A 19867-nucleotide genomic window follows, 5' to 3' on the forward strand; every position below is an offset into this window, starting at 1 on the left:
AGCGGCATCAAACCTGAGTTTGTGCGTCACAAAACAAGAATGAATTCATCTGTTCATCTTTCTATTGCGGGGCCATACATTAATTACGTAAGCACTTATGGGGAAGGGGGGGTCTGCCTTTTCATTACACTCCATAGGGCTTCCATTTTTCCTGGGAATCAACTACCCGGGAAACGGGAAATAGAATAATAATTTCCCGGGATCCCGGGAAATAAAAAAAAACTTTCGAAACTAATTCAAAATCGTAGTTTAAATTTTGTCGTAAAATATACATTCGACATCGGGGATGCTTGCTATTTTGTCCTCAAATGATGAAAAAGTTGTTGAAAGCCTGAGAAAGTTTTTGTTCAGGTCGAAATAAGTATCAGCATCTGCTCTGGCTCAAGAGTAAGATCTGCAGTGTTCTGATGAGCTCCGCTACTTTTCCACAATTTTAAAAAAAACTTTCTCAGGTTGTATCCGCATTTTTTTTTCAGTTTTTGGCCAACGACGGATTTGAGAGATTCTCTTCTATTTTCGCCAAAATATTCCTAACATGAACTATTCTTATACTCGACGACTTTTTTTAGTGCATCATCATCACTAAATCTGGTCAACTTTGAAGGATAACCCATTTTTATTCATGTACGTCCACTTGACCATATTTTCGTCCACTTGAACACACTTTGTATTTAAAGCAGGTGAATTTGGAATGAGCATTCTTCCATTCACAATAAAAAAGTGCGAGTGCTTGATTGTCGTACTATCCTGACTATATCATTTTTTTCAGTCAAACTTTGCTTGAAATGGCGAACAGCACCTAAAACGCATCAAATTGCAAAAGTTTTGCGAGTATTTGTTGTAAGACAGTTGTAATGATCGCATACTGAAGACCCAAAATCTATTTTTCCATCAAGATCTGTTAGTCCACCAATATTACAAAATATTCTAATGAAATATTTCAGAAATATCTCAAAATTCAAACGAGCCTTCGCCTGAATATCTGCGAACATTGGAATCTCTGCTGTTTCACCACAGACACTAAATTTTCTATTCGACTTCACAACGCTTACCGACGTTTGGACTTAATGAATAAACGAACGACAGATACAAGCTGGTTCTTTGTCTCACCTCTCTTCAACACGTGTTGATATGTACCGTATGATTCTTTGGCATTTTAAATTTTAACTTAAATTCTTAAACTTCAAAAGTGAAATAAGTAGTGAGATGATGCTAAAAAAAGTGTAAGTGATACCCCAAAATCCGTTATCATCAAATTTGAAAAATAATACAATTATTACAAAATATTTTAGTATGTTCATTTCCCGGGAAATTCGGGAAACTGATACATAAATCCCGGGAATCGGGATTCCCGGGAAATATGATTTCCCGGAGAATCATTTCCGGGAATGGAAGCCCTACTCCATATAATTAAAAATGATTTGTATGAGGAAAATCTTACATGGGGGGAGGGGGGTTGAAAAACCAAGAAAAATTGCTTAGGCAATTAGTGTACGGCTCCTGTGGTGCATCACTAACTCTCACACTTAAGACTGCTTCCACTTTTTTTTGTCACAAACAAAGCGCTGCTCCGGAGACTCAATGAGTGCATTTCCCCTGACGCTTTTTTAGTTTGTGTTTTTGGTTAGAAGGAAGAAGGAGGAAAGGAAGAAAGAAGAAGGTACAACGAGGAAGGACGAAAGGAAAAAGAAGAAGATATAACGAGGAAGGACGAAGGAGATAAGGAAGAAGGTAAAAGGAATAAGGGAAGGAATCTGGATATATGCATTTTTTATATCTGATATAAATCACAATGGCAATTTCGTTTGCTTTGATTTGAAAATTTAAAAGGATTCAGAATATTTAATAACACTCGAAATCTCCATGTTTATTTGAACATATTTTTGCCTTTCTCCTACTCCAAGTGTAAGGCTTTGTGTTTGTAATGTGTGTAACGGGATCACGGATTCTGAAATCATATATCACTGACATTGCCTTGCTACTTCGCACATTCAATGACGCATTTCTAAAATGGAACCATTTGTTTGAGAAACTGCATATGGTACATTTTTGGCCAAAATGAATTTTTTATATTTTCTGAATCCTCATCCAAAAATGCGTGTATTCCGGCAAAAAAAAAACAAAAAAAAATTTATCGGAATGAAATTTTTTTCGTATGTTTGTTCTTCGTTTGTCAAAAACCATTGAAGAAATCAAAAGATTCGGTGCTAATTTGTTCGATAATAGTTTTTTGTTGTTTTCTCGGAATTGTGTAAATTGGACATATGCAGTTTCTCAAACAAATTATTCAATTATGTGACGATTCTCTTGGGACTGCACGGGTGCCATCGATACTTCATAATTAAGTTCTGTAAATGCCATCTCAATATCACTGAATAATGTGTGCCAATAAAAGTCTATTAGCATTATCCATAATTAACGAAAATCTCCACTGTCATCAATGGTCACTCTAAATTGTCGTCTTTCCATAAATAGAAATATGAATTTCTATTCGGCGACAGAAGCACCCATCCCCTTCACTTCGGGAAAAGAACAAAAGAAAAGTCACTTCCGACCTCTATTGAGAAAGAACAAATTGTTTCAAAACCAGCTCCACTTGAACCCTGATGATGAACGATGACGACAATCGTTCCAATGTTCTTCCCAATAATTTGATTTAGTATTTATGGATCCCCCATACTTGCTTTATTCTTCCCCAGACCTTTTACCACCGATAGTCTTCCTGCGGAAAGCAACAGAACCCGCCATCGAGTGATCACATTTTACATTCCGGTTCGCCATCGATATGCTAAATAGGATTTTCGGTGACGTAATCAGAGCCACTTTACGCTCTTTGATTCGACGAACTCCAGAATGAATGAATGGGGGGGGAGGGGAGCACCATATTTTCCCATCGTCTTGACGAAGGATGAGGTGAAACACGGTGCCGTTCCCGATGCCATTCAGTGTGATGTTCTTCGTTTTGTGAATGTGAGTAAGGATAGGGAGGAAAAAAAGTTGCATGAAATGGAAGCGGGGAACCGCAGATTTACTTCGCAGAAAGAGCTTACGAAGTGAAGTGCAACAGAATGCCTTCCGATAAATTGTCCTTGGGGAGTATTCCAAAGCAGATTATTGCGTAGCAATCATGAGTTGGGATTGACATTTACCATATTCTCCGAGTACTACTTTCTGTAGGTAATAAGTCTAGTTGCCTATAAAATGTGTGGATAATAAAGTGCAACAGTTAACCTGAATTTGGAAGATTTTTGCCCCCAGCGCATCTTTAGCATTATTAAAGTAACATTTTGACTCTTATTCTCCGGTAATTGAGTCAAAATGATATAATACAAAATATGTATTAGGAACTAGTTCTACAAAACGTCGTCGAACCATGGGCACGTTGTTATTTTGATACCAGGGGTTGGGTCTTACGACAGTGAATGACATTGTCTGGAGCAGTACAGCAGTTTCTCATTTTCAATGAGAGATGTCACACGAAGTTTACATATCTGCCCCTTTCAATATCTATAGAAACGCGAAGCATGAATTGCATGCTTTATTGTTTGTGTTTATTGCCACTTTCAACGCGGAAATTGATCTAAAAACCCCGATTCTTTTATTTGGTCGCCGGAGATAGAAAAAAAACTCTTTGCTCTCTGTCTTATGATGATTACGACCTTTCATAGTAGGTACTGGTCTGGAGTAAATAAGTCACACTCTAATTTGTCTCTTAAAAATAGACTAAGAATCGCTTACACTGATGCCTGTCCATTTAATCCTACAAACGGTTTTAAAATGCTATCATCCGAACTAGCGGAATTGTTATTTTTCAACAAGAGCTATGAATAATGTTACTTTATAAATTTAAGATAAATAAACGCAATTGGAAAAAATCTCACTAAATTTTCATGAACATTGAAGTTGCTATGCCACTCCTATATGGAACATTCATCTGCAGAGGGAGCATGCCTTGAGAAAATCTTCAATCTACAGGGGTTAGACAAAAAGGTTGAGATAGGTAAAATTATGTCGATATTCAAATCAGCATAACTTTGCGTATAATAATCCGATTTTGATAAAACCAGAATCATCAGAAGCGGACACTTTTCTAGTATACTGTCTTCCTGCAAAACCTGATATTGGTCCTTGGTCACCGAAGATGTTCGGGTTTTCCAAGGGTATGTTCAAGATGCATTTTTTCAACTGCTTGTCATTTTATGTAACGTTTACTTTCATCATGTTTTATGTTTTCTCCAAAAACTAGAACTAATATGCCGACCAATGGTGGCTGTAGATCGAGAATCCATCTAAACTACGCAGAGATATGGCCATTTCCGTAAAAACGGTTCCGGGAACATAATGAAATGATAACAGATCGGAATAATACAAATATGGGTATCTATGTTCATGGCTTTGCGAGACGATGATTACAGAAACATTTCCAGAATGATGGTGTCTACTGCCACCCTTATAGCAGGTTCCAAGGGCCTTCCAGGAGGGACCGGTTTTCACACCGTCTGGAACTATGCGTATATGGGTGTCAAAATTCATGTTTGCCCAAGCCGATGAATATAGGATCTTTATTGAAGATACATTATGGTGACTGTAAGACTCTCTGGCCAATTTGTAACAGGTTCCGGGTGTTCTGCGAAAGTGACATTTGTTCAGGGTGTATGGCCAATCCCGTACAGATTTTACAAAAATGGCCATATCTTTGCGTATACCAAACAAATTTTCGATCTGCAGCCAGCATTGGTCAGCATATTAGTTCTAGTTTCCAGGGAGAGTGTTAAACATGATGGCAGTAAACGTCAGATAAAACGGCAAGCAGAAGAAAAAATGCATTTTTAACATATCCTCGGAAAACCCGGAACATCTCCGGTGGGGGTGGCCAAGGGCCAATCTGAGGTCTCGCATGATCGGTAACATCCCTGGTTGTGAGCAAATCGGTAAAGGATAAATGCCCAAATAGTGGACTTAGCTTTTTACGCTTTTTTGGTTTAAAAAAATGTATGGCCATAACTTCCAAGCCCATAGAACGATCTGGAATATTTTTTTTTTAGTTTGGTATAAGGATGCGTTGAATGGCAGTAAGTGACAGTATTATAGAAGATCGTTAAGGTCACTCCTGACAGAATCCAAGTTTCAAAGTGCTCGAGTTTTCGGGGGCACACCACTCGATACGGAGGCGGCGGACAACTGTCATTTTTCTTGATTCAGTTTTACTGCGTGAAAAAATAAAAATGACAGTTGTGCGATGCTTCCGTTTCGAGTGGTGTGCCCCCGAAAACGCGAGCACTTTGAAACTTGGATTCTGTCAGGAGCGACCTTAATGGAAAAAGTTTGAGCTTTACTCCATCAAAGTGAATTATCAGAATAAAAAGCAATTGTTGGCACCAAGACGCTTTTTGAGATGTGAAATAGCAAAACAACTAACCTGAGTGAACTAAAAAAGGCTGCCGTGCTTTCACTCAAATTCCAAAGGAAAAAGGAGGAGTGCCATATGGATGAAGGCCAGTAGGTCAAAAGTTGTTTGGCAGAATATGACCTTTGGCTGAGCAACTCATTAGGCCAACCAGGTCATATGGCTGAAAAAATTGTTAACCCGAAGAGGTCATCTGGCTAAAAATGCCTTTTGGCTGAAATAGTCGTTTGGCAGAGAGGGCCAAGCCAATTGACTGAAAATGTCATTCAACCGAACAAGTTGTACAAGTTGTTCGAAGTACACTTCGTAGCTGCCTTCTTGGGAAAAATATTCTCATTGTACATACATGCTTTGGAGTTTCATTTATTCGAGACCAATATCTCTGCCGGCCACATACTCAATGTAGTTTAGGATTAGGAGAGGAAAATTAGTTCGATACTTATTGCTGCCAGAGACTGAGGAATCTTCTGCATCTCCGTGAGCGCCACGGGTAAGGGATAGTTGCTTATATCTGAAGTTAATCGCCTTGGTAAGCTACTGAATAATTATTTTGTATAAAGTTATGTCAAAGCAATTTATTCGCCGGTTCTAGTTCTCATTTTGCACTGATTACTTCTTACTTGTCACTCCTGATTTCTCATTTTTCACAGTGAGGAGTGAGAAATGAGAAATTTCGAACGTCTTATACTTCTCATTTTTCAAATCTCATTGCACTTTTCACACCTCTCTACAAAAAGTGGTAGTTCAAAGAAGTGATTTGATGCTATTCTTACTCCTTGTTTCTCACATCTCATTTCTCATTCTTATTTTTCTTATATATGTCTTATTTTTCTTCTCATTTCTAACTTCATACTTCTTACTTGTTACTTTCCTATTTTTATTAACATTGTTACCGTGTTTTTTTACTTTTGTTTAGTTCTTTCACTTTCAATTCTTTTACATTCTCACTTCTCACTGTGAGTAATGAAAAAACGGAGAAGTAAGAAATTGGATATCAAATGTGTGAAGTGAGACGTCTCACTCACTTCTCACATATTTTTTTTACAGTGAGAATTGAGCAGTAAAGAGTGAAAAGTATGTCTTCATATCTTCGTCGTACTTATTTTCCACTTCTCACTTCTCATTTCTCCCTTCTCATTTCTTACTTCTCACTTATCTTTCCCATTTACTATTGTTCGGTCGAACAAAATTACTTTCCGGTTCACCGGTTCAGCGATCGACAATTACGATCGTATGATCCATTTGGCGAAATAGCATTTTCGGTCAAACGACATTTTTTTTCCAACGATCTATTCGACCAAGCAACTTTTTCGGCCAAATGAGCTGTTCGGCCTAATGACAGTGTATGCGAAGCATGGTCGTATCGTTCCGACCGCCGTTCGCGAAGTGAAAAAAAATCTGTTTCGAATAGCAGATGGTTAATTAGCGCACGATGGATCATGAGTAAAACATTTTCAATGCGTATTGGACACACTGGAACCGGTCCCGGGGCTCTAGTTGGGGACACACATATCGGCATCAACATTTCAAAAGGGCGAAACTGCTTTGGTAAACAAGATCTTCTCACGTCGCTGGTGGGCTAATTTGAGCCCACCCACGCAATCCAACGCCACTGATGGAAGCAGCGAATCCTCTTCTTTCAATCAATGGTCCTGGATGTTGTGGGTGGGCTCAAATTAGGCCACCAGCGACGTGAGAAGCTTTTGTTTACAAGCAGATTCGCCCTTTTGAAATGTTGGGGCCGATAAATATGAATACCTTCAAATCTGAGACGTGACTTTCAAAAACGCTGCTTCTTTTTTCTTATTGTTTTGACCATTTTTCTTCTTTTCATCACAGCTGCATCACAGTTGATCTTGGATTTGCAACTGTTATTTTTATATTGGAACAACCTCTGACCTCGGCAAAAAATATCGTTTCGCTGAACAAGTCTAGACCAACATTTGAAAAGGGCATAACAGCCAAAATTTATTCCTTCCGATTCTTCGTCCACATATATAGCTTTATATGTAGACGAAGAATCAGAAGGAATAAATTTTGGCTGTTACGCCCTTTTCAAATGTTGGTCTAGAAGTCATTTGGCCAAACATAGCATTTAGTGGTTAGGTCATACCGCCTAAAAACATATGGCCGAAAATAGTTTTTTTTTGCATAAAATTAGAGAATTTATCTCAAATTCAATTTTTACTGTTAACTGTCTTTTGAGTAAACTGTCTTTTGAGTAACTAATTTAGGCAGTGATTGCATGTGTTTTGTCAGTTCGCTCCATTTAATTTTAAACCTTATCTATAGTGCGTTATTAAAAAGTAGGAACATCAGCTACCCATATGAAGCCTTCAGTTCTTCAAAATGGATTAGTTCGTTCGAAAAAATTATAAATTTTGAACACAGAAAAACAATTGAATTTTCTGTACTACGCTAAAAAGATTTTAAAGTTAATATAAAGAAAAGGATGCGAAAAGGGCATGCAAAAATCAGAGCAATACCATCCGTGGGTCTCCAGTAGCCTAGCGAGCAAAGGCGTAGGATTGCCAATCCGGAGATGAGGAGTTCGATTCTCGGTCCGGTCAATGATGTTTTCGGGTTTTAAACATTCTCGACACCCTGGGCATAGTGTATCCGTTGTAATTGCCACACAAGATACATACTAATGCAATAGCGGGCATAGAAAAGCTTTCAATTAATAACTGAGAAAATGCTAATAGAATACTAAGTTGAAAAGCTAGGCCAAGTTCCAGTTGGAATGTAGAGCCATTGAAGAAGAAGAAGAAGACCATCTGTGCACACATATACACAAAACCTTACTCAAAGTCATAGATACCTATGGATAGAACATAGTCCTGATTTTAGTATCTCCTTCTGTGAGATAGTTTTCATATGAGTTTTATAAAAACTTCGTGTGTAATGGATAAAATACAATTGCTGTTTGATTTTCAATGGTTTACTCGTTTTTCGATGCATTACGTCCTGAGAGTTAATCCTCGCTGACCTTTCTAGCAATGAAAAGCTTTGTCTGAATGCCAACTCGCGCATTAATCAATTTGTAAGTACCTTCCGGCGATATTGACATTCACCATTTCCAATCACCATCATTATGCCAATCCTCAATCTGATTACAGTGTTCTTATTTCTCCATTTCCCACCAGGCAACATTGAAACTGGCAAACTAACCAAGGATTCGTTGGTGGACGGCGGCTGCAAAAACGGCGTCGACGGGGGCGTGGGAGGCACCGGGGAGGAAGTCGCCCTGGCGATGACCACCCTCGGTCAGATCAAGGCCGCCTCCAGGAAACCGGGCCACTGCTTGGATCTGGCCGAGTCCGACCAGCGGGAAACATGGTCCGGCAAGGTGGACTTTCTGCTCTCGGTCATCGGGTTTGCCGTGGATCTGGCCAACGTGTGGCGCTTTCCGTACCTCTGCTACAAGAACGGTGGCGGTAAGTAGTGACATATTATTTTTTCCTCTCGCGTCTTCCACAGCGATAGTGTCAGGGCGGTGTGTAATAAAGTGTGAAAAATGGAGTGCAATCACAATGTGATGGGGTGCACGTACTTTTCTCTCGGTATTGTATAATGTCAAATTGAACATTTTCTTAATTTTTCTTTGGATCTAAGGGATTCCTGAAAGCCGTGGATTTGAAATTTAGCAGTGAAAGAACTCCATCAGTAATGATAGAGTTGGGAAATGTTTTGTTAGTGAAGACAAATTTACTAAATTTTGGACATGTTTGGAGGAAAACTTAAATCGGTTGCTCACTCTGAGCTTCACAATTTGAAAAGTACAATTTGTGTGTGCTTATATTTAATACTGGTAACAATTATTATACCTTTATTAGTGCGGATTATCTCAATCATTTGAGAACTTTTGGGTTAGTTGCCAAAGCTCTCATCGAAGGGAATAAATAATGCGAGATAAAAATTGATATGTCTTTCTATTTTATGGAAGGCATACTGTCAGGATTTTCAGCTTCATGGAGCAAATTAACATTATGGTGCCGCTAAATTCAGGTTCATAGTTCACACATTGGCTGTATTCCTGCGCGCAACAGTTCCAGCCCTTACACCCAAGTGCTTGAAATGAGAGTACTTTAAAATTGAAATAATAGCCACTTTGACGGAGAGGTGCAACCAACCGCTGAAACTGACGGAAAGCGAGGTGAACCAGAAATGGGGTCATTTCCACATTTTACCGCTTGGCTTACAGCCACCTTCCGAAGATTGCTGTCAATAAGATGCTGGTTTTTGGTGGGGGGTGAGCAGAAGGTATGACTTGGGAGAAAGAACTGCCCTCGCTTCCATTGTCACACCATCTACGTTGGGAAGCGATGGAAGGGAAGCACTTTTGTCGCTATTCATGTGCAATATTGGTTGCGTCGTTTAACAATAGGAAGGAAAAGGCAAAAATCGGTAATGCTTTTAAGTAATATTCGATTGTAAATGGTTGAGTGATTTTCTAATAGGAATATGGCGATAAGGATTGTGTGTCAGTGTTATAACTGGATCAGATATTTTGCTTGGAGAAAGTTGAGTTTGATTCAACAAGTTGTCATTTGCAAAATCGCATGCTTATTACTGCTAATCAAACCTATTGATCACGGTTCAACAGATTAAATAACTTCTAGGGAATAACTGATAAACAATTGCAGCGTAATGGAACGATTTTAGCTACCACGAAAGGACTTGTTTTGATGAAATCGTTTATTTAATGTATGTTTGGCAAATATATGAAAGCAAAATCGTTTATTTAATGTATGTTTGACAAATATATGAAAGCAAAATTTTTTGAATGCTAAATAAGAACAGCACCCCGGAAACATTATCAGGATAAGCCCATGTCATCTTGAATGTCGCTGTGGCGTCTATCTCACAAACTAGCAGCCAACCGGGGTGAAAAGCTTTCTGGTAGTGGTTGGACGGAACGCGTCGGGTGGTTAAAGCGGGAAGAAAGGCCATCTCCGTTCTCCCTTAGAGTTCGTTCGCAAATTAACGCTAAAATTGGTAATTTTTAACGCGAGTAGATGTAAAGGCCTTACTCCAGGTATTTTTTTGGATGGCCTATATGATATGCTGTGAACATATTCTATTATTTGTGCCTCTAAAAGGATGTCCCATGTTTAAAACCAATAGTTCATATTAATGTTATGCGTGTAGATCTGAAGACCTTTTCCCTGGAATTTCTTGGATGACCAAGAAGATATGACCTGAAAACATTGACAGCAAAATAAACTGCCCATAAAGAATTAGAATTTTCTACAACAAATTAGAAAATTACCAATAAAGAAAAAATAAAAATTGGGTAAGTGTACCAATTTTGGCCACCTTAGTGCCTTATTTGGTTATCCCTGAAAAATGTGTATTTTCCAAAAACTATCGATCAGTTTAAACAGCGAAGAAGCATAAAGGATTTGTTTATTTGTTTACAACATCAACATGCTTTGTGTGACCCCAATAATGGTGTTAAAATATAAAGTTGAACCGTTTGTTTGAGAAACTGCATATGTAACATTTTTGGCCAAAATGAGATTTTTATATATTCTGAATCCTCGTTCAAAAATAAGTATTTTGGCAAAAAACACGCAAAAAAAATTTTGTTCAGGAATGTATGAAAAAAGTTTCGTTTGTTTGAGAAACTACATAAGTCCACGCACTTTGAAGAGCAATTGTGGAATACTGCTTACAGTTTTTGCACTGGAAGTGCCCCGGGGTGTTGAGTTTTGCCAAAAACTATTGATCTGTATCGAAGAAATCGAAAGATTCGGTACCAATTTGTTCAAAAACAGTTTTTTGTTGTTTTCTTGAAATTGGATGGATACTTATATGCAGTTTCTCAAACAAATGATTCATTTAGAAATCACAATCAATCAAAAAAAAGTTACGGTAGTAAAATTGCTATCTAGATGTGTTAAAAAAAAGTCGAAAACTTCCGACGTAACATATTACGCGATAAATGGAAGTCAAACAATTTTGCAACTCTGTTGAATATGCGTTGCAAGCCACCGATTGCCCCATGTTATCTGAAAATCGTCCTTTGCAGTGGTGGTCTAACCATTCCGCTATTGCGGAGTGTCCTTGGTCGAACATTCAAATCTAACTAGTGTAGAATACCTTCGCAGTCGATTCGTCCCTGTAGTATATCGGCGATCGTCATCACCCGTGTGGTATATCGAGATCTCCTGGCACGAATAAGTTCCAGATCGATCAACTGGCATCGGCTCTCATAGCTCGGTAGGCAAATCGGATCCCTCCATGGCAACTTTCGAAGTGAAAATCGCAGGAAGACCAATTCGATACGTTCGGCGCCATTGCTGTACGCTGGGCTCCAAACTGCAGAGCAGTTCTCCAGAGTAGAACGCACAAGAGAACAGTAGATCAATAAGGCTTTCATGCAATAAAGCCGATACATTTATTTTAGAACTATTTTGTCTCCCCTCTTGGATTTTTTTGCCAAAAAATAAAATTTTGAGGGGGCAACAAAATAAAATTCGGATAATTTTGAGGATATTCAAAACAGTCTTTAACAAATCCCCCCCCCCCTTGACCTTTCGGAGACCAGTAGGACAAAATGTTAATTAAATATTTGTAACGGCCTAAATGTCGGAAAAATTCTTGGCAATCCTAAATATGAGTCTCAATGTCCTAGAAGCTTTATCGACAGTGCACGAGATGTGCTGCTTAAATGTTAGCTCTGAGTCCAGGACTACACCAAGGTCCTTGATGTGATTCGTGCGTTCGAGTGTCGTGTCAAGTAGGTTGTAGTCGAAAATGATCGGTTGTTTCTTTCGAGTGAACGTTATGACGGTTTACGACCATACGGTTTAGAGAACATCAGCTGGCAAAATGAGTGAGCTGCCGTTGTTAATTAAGACAGTTAGTAGTTGAACTAATTTGGAGAAACATTTTCAAATCGTCAGCGTACGTCAGTCGAGGGCTTTCGGTGACTAGATGGACGTCAATGAAGTAGAGCAGGAATACTAGTGGCCCTAGATAGCTTCCTTGCGGTATTCCAGATGTTGCTTGGAAACTATTCGATTCGCAGTCACCTAAAGTCACCATCAGTTGTCGGCCAGTCAAGTATGAGCGGAACCAGCACAATAAATCACTACCGGTGGTGCCGTACCTGTAGAGTTTGGAAACAGCGATAGCATGGTTCAACTTGTCAAATGCGGCAGACAGATCGGTGTAGATAACATCGGTTTGCATCCTTCTGAGCATGCTGTAGGTGATGTACGAAGTAAGGCATAGCAAATTGCTAGTGGTAGAACGACCGGCGGTAAAGCCGTGTTGGTCGGTGCTGAGATGTTGCTTGCAGTGCGAAAGTAATGGTTCCATGACAACGAGTTCGAACAGCTTAGAAACGGCGCTTAATGACGTGATTCCTCGGTAATTATCCACCTTGCGTTTGCTACCTTTCTTGTGCACCGGGAGCATGTGAGCGATTTTCCAGCAAGAAGGAAATATTCCACTCGACAGTGACAAATGAAAAGTACGATGACGAGGGTCAAGCAAGCAAGATTTTTTTTTTTAGGAAATCAGACGCAATACCGTCTGGTCCTGGATTATATGACGACTTGAGTTTTGTTGCGGCCCTAGATATAGCGTCAACGTCAACATCTAGCACGCCTAATGTTTGGCTGCTTAATGGGACGTTGCTAGCTGCGAGTCTAACTCTAACTAATACGCTCATCGCTGAAGACACTGGCAAATTTTTCAGCGAATAGCCCTCAGTGCTCCGATGAAGTAGACGCAGTTTTACCGTTGAACTGCATTGAAGATGGCAGACCAAACTCTTTGCGCTGTTTGTTGATGTAACTCCAAAAAGATTTCGGCCGCTGCTTGAACTTACGCTCAATACTGTGCTGGTAACGCAAAAAGTTCTGACGAGTGACACGCTGGTATTCATGGTTGAGCTTCACATACTGATTACGCAGTGATAGTGTCCGATACTTGGTAAATTGCCTCAGAGCAGCTCTCTTAACTGTCTTCAATTTTCGTAATCCGCTTGTCTGCCAGGGAGGTAACGAAATGTTATTCAGAACTCTCATGTTAGATCATGACATGTGAGAAGGCTAGAGCAGCTTCATCCACATCATGAGTATTGAGAACATTTCCCCAATCGATACTCGATAATACATCTGTAATACTTAAGTGGTCGGCTTTCTTAAAATCATATGACACGGGCGCAGTACGTTTGATGAAGTCGTGTACGTGACTGTATTCGATGTTGATAAGTAGTGGAGGGTGATGAGCAGCATTTTTGACCAGTGCGTAAGGTGCTGAATAGATGAGCGGTGCATTGTCCTGTCTGCTTACAAAGCATACGTCCAAAGTGCGACCGTTTTCATTCACAATGCTGTTAATTTGGCTAAGTAAGAGTGGCTGAGCTGTAGTTATCCAAAAGGCTGACAGCACCAGCATGCAGGATTGAATGTTCTGGATCAGGGTAAAGGATGTAGTATATATATCTCCTGGTAGAGCTAAAAAATCATTTAAAAATGCTTTATTTTTGTAATTATGTGAGCCAAATAAGGAACATGGCCAAAACTGGTAAAGTAGAGCACCTAAATAATGCAAAATATATTGTTAAGAGAGAGAGAGAGGGATTTCCACATAGTCAAAATAGTTTAGCACTTTCAAAAGCAAAAGTTGCAATTATAAAAGAAGAATTTTCTTTAAAGAAATAAAAGTGTTCCATTGAAAAAAACTCAAAATCAATATTTGCAAAAAAAAAACAATTACAGCATTTCCTACAAAATCATTTTTTTCATAAAAAAATTAAAAACTTTCCACGATAAAGAGCTATAAATCAATTTGAAAATTTTCCACGAAAAATTAACGCTTAAAAAATTTGGTCATTTATGGAAAAAAGTCTTATTGCTTTTTTTATATTTCTTATATGATCGCAATCCAACTTTGTGCTATAAATACAATGGAACTGCAGCAGTTGACCAAGAATAAAATTTTAGATGAGATACGTTTACGGGATTTGATTGGTAGACGTTCCTCGTAGAGGAACAAGAGCGAACCCCGTTAGTTTTTTTTTTACTTATTTATGTGTTTAGCTCATGAATAGTAATTGTGCCTCAGTATTTGTTGTGATTTTGTCAGCAAAAATTTAGAACATCTTTTGCTGAAGAGGATAGGGCGCTAAATGTCAATGAAGGAAAAATCCATAGATTTGATAATTCTGTACCCATCATATTTTAACTTTATGAAAGTGATTTTTTAACTGTTATTTAATTTATCACTGAAAACTCTGTACCCAACATGTTTCGGGCAGCAGAGCAAAGGGAACCGAAACGACAATTTTTATCTTGTTACTAAAATATCTTTCGTGCGTAGATCTATTTCATCAACACCTTCCTATTTACTACTTTGGACAGAATGCCAAAGCTGAAACTAATCCGCAGGTAAATTGGCGGCCATTACCGCACGCGGAAAACAGTATACCACAGACAAACAGATGTAACTGTTAGTGAAAATTGGTTGTAAAAATATCGTTTTCATTGAATGTTGAAACACTAGCGCACTATCCACATTGGCGTTCAACGCTTCGCATCATGTGTCTCGAGTCTAATGTTTGAAGCAGCGCAGCGCCTTGGTCGATAAATATCAGTATTGATGATGCTAGTTGTTGATGTTTCTTGAACTATATTCCTTAACTCACTTTTCGTGTACTGTCCGGAGTTGTTGTTTTTGATGTTTCGTGCGATTTTGTGTACATAGCCCTTTCGCACCATAGATTAGCCACAGGCACAGTAAAAAGAAAGCTCGATGATTATCCAGCTCTACGCGTTATAGCCCACTCTGACTCGTCTGCATCAAATTATTCATTCTATTAGTCCGGTGATGTTCATCCTATACTGACCTTTCTATATCTTCTCACAATGAGGTATATCCTGCCCAACACCATGTCTAACCATTTCCCCGTGTTTACCCAAACTTGATGATCGGATCCGAACTATACCTAAAGCTTCCATTCCACATTTAAATCAGGAGCAATGCTCGGCTCCAAAATGGCTAAACTCTGCTTAGAAAAAAAGGTATTTCTAATGGGCCTTAACGGAACTGATCGGTCCTACCATTACTAACCCTAAACGACTCGAAAATGAAATCCAATAAAAAAAAATTAAATATGGTTTCATAAATTTAAATTTTATGAGTTTTCATTTCATTATTGGTTATTAGCTCAGGTTCATCTTCGTTACGATCTCCAAACGTACTCTTAGCAGTGTCAGCCCAAAGACAAACATAAAATCCTAAACAAGTTAACATTTTTAATTCTCATTTAAATTTATTTTTTTAAATTTAAATTTAATTTTCTCATTTAATTTAATTTTTTAAAGTTTTTAAAATGTATTTTGTATTTTGGTTGCGTCTCACCAAGATGCGCATACTTTGATGCAAAGTAATGCGACGCTTTGGGCGTTAGGTGATTAGAAGGTAAAATGCTACACGTAAAAAAAATTAATGTTATTTATTATTAAGATTTCTAATACTTTTTTGCCAAAGCAGGCGCTTCATGATATGTATAAGAAAAAACTTATACATCGCATTAGTCACATACATTCCGAAACTTATACTTTTCATTAACTTATGAATGTTATTAGCTTTTTGATATGGGATCATTCATTAGGTGGCATAATGAAGAGTATAAGTATTTTCGAATGGTTTTTTGCCATAACATATAAGGTTATTTTTTTACGTGTAGACTGGTCGACTACTAGCGCCTCTTCCGGGAGAAACATTTAATGAGCGATGAACTTGTTGGCAGTGTTATGTCTGTTTGTCTGTGAGTATAACATACATTTAAGTCATTCTAAATTTAGGGTAAAAGGGCAAATTATTCTGATCAAAATCCAACATCAATAAAAATACTCTAGTACCGGTATTTTCCGGTACTACCGGTACTAGACTTTCTCAGTACCGTAGTACCGGTACCACAAAAAGGGGCCGGTACTAGGAACCCTAGTTTTTATGGAGTTTTTAGGCATAATTGATATAACTGCAACTTGATAAGGGGCAAATTGTGGCAGAATCTGATGCGCATTTCAAAGTTTTGCTAGAACTGTCGAGTTGTAAATGGATGTAAGGTATGTTTAATCAAAACCTATTTCCTACTAATCAAATCAGACGCCAATCTTCAGTATTTTGCCATTACCCCTGTGAAACTTCAAGTAGGCCTTACCATCATGCCAGGTTGTTTTGTTCACAACTTCATGCAAACATGCTCTCACTGGTATGCAAAATACTATAAATTTTTAATTTTTGCATAAAAAGTTTAGTCCCAAAGGGTTGATGAAACAATGCACCATGCGTCTCCATATTCCTGTATGCTTATCCAGCTTTTTACGAGTCGGTGCCATAATTCTTTGAATCACCCCTGTTGACATATGCTGTGTCCACTATAATTTTTATAGATAGATCTTAGCAATCGGTGATTCGTTGAAATTTTTTGTCGTAGCATTATACTGTCAATAAATAACGTCACTTGAAATTCGAGCATGCATCTAAAACTTGGTTTTATTTATATTCCATCTGTGTTAAAACATTCCTACATTTTTTTTTCTTGTTTTAGGTGCTCAAAATATAAGTTTGGCTGACGCATTTGGATCAATAATGATTATTTAATACAAGGACACAAGCGTTCTACCTATTGCTGTATCAATAGAGCAAAATGCTTAGTTCGGACATTGTGTGATCCTTCGGAAAACCTAAAAAACTATGGTTTTTGAGCGTCATTTGAAGAGTTACAAAATAAGAAATTATTTGATTTGTGAATGAGATCATTGTTCATTCAATACGTTAGGTAGGCATCTTATGGTCTTATGCAATATGTACTAGTTATAGAAGAGAGTGCTTATGGGAGGAAGAACGAAATGGGATAAACATTTTTTCTCACATCCGCAAACTTTAACACCAACGACATGGCAAATAGCAGCGAAGGGTTTACGGGCAGATGCATAACACCAACAATAACACGGGATGCTCGGGAGAATGGACAGTATTGCATAACATTTATATAATTAAGAACGATCCGTAATTACAGGCGTGGTATTGATTACTGCAGGCCTAATTTTTTAATCAACATCCAATGGAAGATCGTAACCCTTATAAAAAGTAAGTACACAGCACATGTCAAATTCGATTCACCCCTTGGAAATTTATGGCTAGCGTAAAAAGCTGGATATGATGGAAATGTTTAAAACTTGTAGGCATAAACAGTAATATATCTCCAAAAGTAAAGAAATTACGAACTTGGCGTCTTCGACAAAGTTTTTCAGAAGAAGTTCAGCAAAAACTTTTGTGAAGACGCAAACCTCCCAAGTAACATTCACACAGCTCTTTGGCATTCGATGTTATTTATTGAGGTTTTATTACTACAACAGTCATGCTCTTCAGTTTAGGCAAAGCATTTAACACCCATGCAGTATGATCCAGATTCTAGCAGTTTTCAAAGCATTTTGAATCAGCTTATAAAATCCGAATACTACATTATTTTAAATATGAATTTATTAGGGCACTCAATGCTTTGATTAAACCATTCAGGGTAATAACAATAAAGTTATTTGATGTTTGTATTTTTCGCCATGATGAAATACTTCTTAAAATCATTTTGTAACTATGAATGTTATTTTCGAACAAAAAATGGTATCACATGAGATCAATTGGCATTTGTGATTGCTACATAAAGAATCTTATAAAACAGGTAAAATACAAGCAAAGCATTTCTGATTGAATGAAAAAAAAATGTTGGAAGTGAAGTGGTAAATAAGAGCTGAAAACATCATTTTTACCAAAGATATAGCCTTGACATCATCTCATACTGCTTGCTTACTCACAACATGCATTCTTACACATTTATAGCTGCATCAATCATCTGGAAAGCGAAATATGCTTTTCCGAAATCGCGAGTTGACAAATTGGAATGAGGCTTATGGATGAAATAAGACGGAGCGTAGACCCGCCGACAGTCACTTGAAACCGTACACTTTTCATTAATGGTGGCACAGTAATGTGCAATAAAATGTGCGATAAAATGCCGTCACAAGCGATAACCAGAGGAGTAATTTATTTTCTACTTACGGTTTCAAATGATCAATCGGAATTCCGATTTTGTAACTTCCATCCATGCCGTTTGTTTATGACTTTTTTCTTTAAATGTTTGAACTGTCAAAATTTGTCTTATGATGGCCATCATATATGTTGAAAAATGACCAACCAGCATTTATAACAGTCAGTCGATCTAGTACATAAGCAATTCAGCACGTAAATCAGCTTCATAAATGTAACATCTGAACATTTTGATTTTATAGTTGATTTCATCGAAGCAACATAATTTAAGCAAATGGATCTCGAAAAATCGTCTCCGGTTACATCGCCATATTTTTTTCACTACCATCAGTAGGGATTTTAAATCGAAATATGTACTTATACAACACTACAGCCATAGTTATATACAATATGTTATAGACGAATCAGCAACGAACAATAAAATAAATAAATAATGCATTTTTAGCAAAAAAGTGAAAAATAAACATATTCTTTTTTCGAAAAATAATTGTTAAAACGGGGTTTACTGAGAGCGCGTTAGTTATATCAGGGTTTCACACCATATTACACAATAAATCTTATTCGGCACTAAAAATGTATGTACCATACACCAACGCTGATCTAATTATTTTTTATCGATTAAAAAGAATATTTCATCAGAATATTTGATTATGACATTTTACGGTTTCATATACAATCTTTAATTTATTTTTTAGAGACTGAACATATTTTATTACTCCATGCGATTGTTTCAATAAAGCCTTTTCAAGATAATTTCGCTGGCATCGAGATAAAGTGGCTTAGAAAAGGTTTTAAATTATGCTTATTTTATTTTATAATAGTTTGAAAATGGATTTCGAAAGGTATTTAACGCCGAGTTCCTGTTCATGTTTTATTGATATTTCGATCTTGAAGTCCGTCTTTTATTTACCCTTCAAAACCATTGCAAGGGTGGGCCAACTAGGCAGATACTACTCTTCAAGAGGTTTTGATGTAAGCGCTGAAGAAGAAAATGCCTCGACTAGAGTTTTATTTTTGTGGAATTAAAATACTCTTGAAGTAAATCATAAAACTAAAAATGTTACTTGGGGCTCGTATGTTGTGAAGTGAATTTTTTTTCATCTCATATTAAGCTAAGAAGCGCATTAACTTACTGATTAAATATATGGAGGAAACCATTAAGCTAAATCGTATAATAAAAGTTCTAATAAATAAACGCACTAAAATAACGATTTTCGCCACTTTGCACCGGTTTGTACTTCACAATATCGAACAGTATTCCTAGCATCTGCAGCATTTTGTCCTCTGAAGCCATGTTGAGGAAGCACTTTTGAACCTTACAGACTCAACCGCTGTCATATCCGTGCTACAGAGCGAGCATCCTGAGCATCCCTGAATCCAGAGTATCCT

At 37.7% G+C, this 19867-nt stretch overlaps 1 protein-coding gene across 3 annotated transcripts in view; it reads left to right on the plus strand.

Moving 5' to 3' along the window:
* LOC134218455 (sodium-dependent dopamine transporter) overlaps positions 1-19867 on the plus strand; it is a 123937-nt gene that overhangs the window by 73295 nt on the left and 30775 nt on the right. For all 3 annotated transcript variants that reach the window (XM_062697459.1, XM_062697460.1, XM_062697461.1), the window contains one exon: positions 8554-8844. In XM_062697459.1, the coding sequence (XP_062553443.1) occupies positions 8554-8844 (291 nt within the window). The remainder of the gene's footprint in view (positions 1-8553; positions 8845-19867) is intronic.

Source organism: Armigeres subalbatus, chromosome 2 (genome assembly GCF_024139115.2).
Source record: "Armigeres subalbatus isolate Guangzhou_Male chromosome 2, GZ_Asu_2, whole genome shotgun sequence".
Taxonomy (NCBI): Eukaryota; Metazoa; Arthropoda; class Insecta; order Diptera; family Culicidae; genus Armigeres; species Armigeres subalbatus.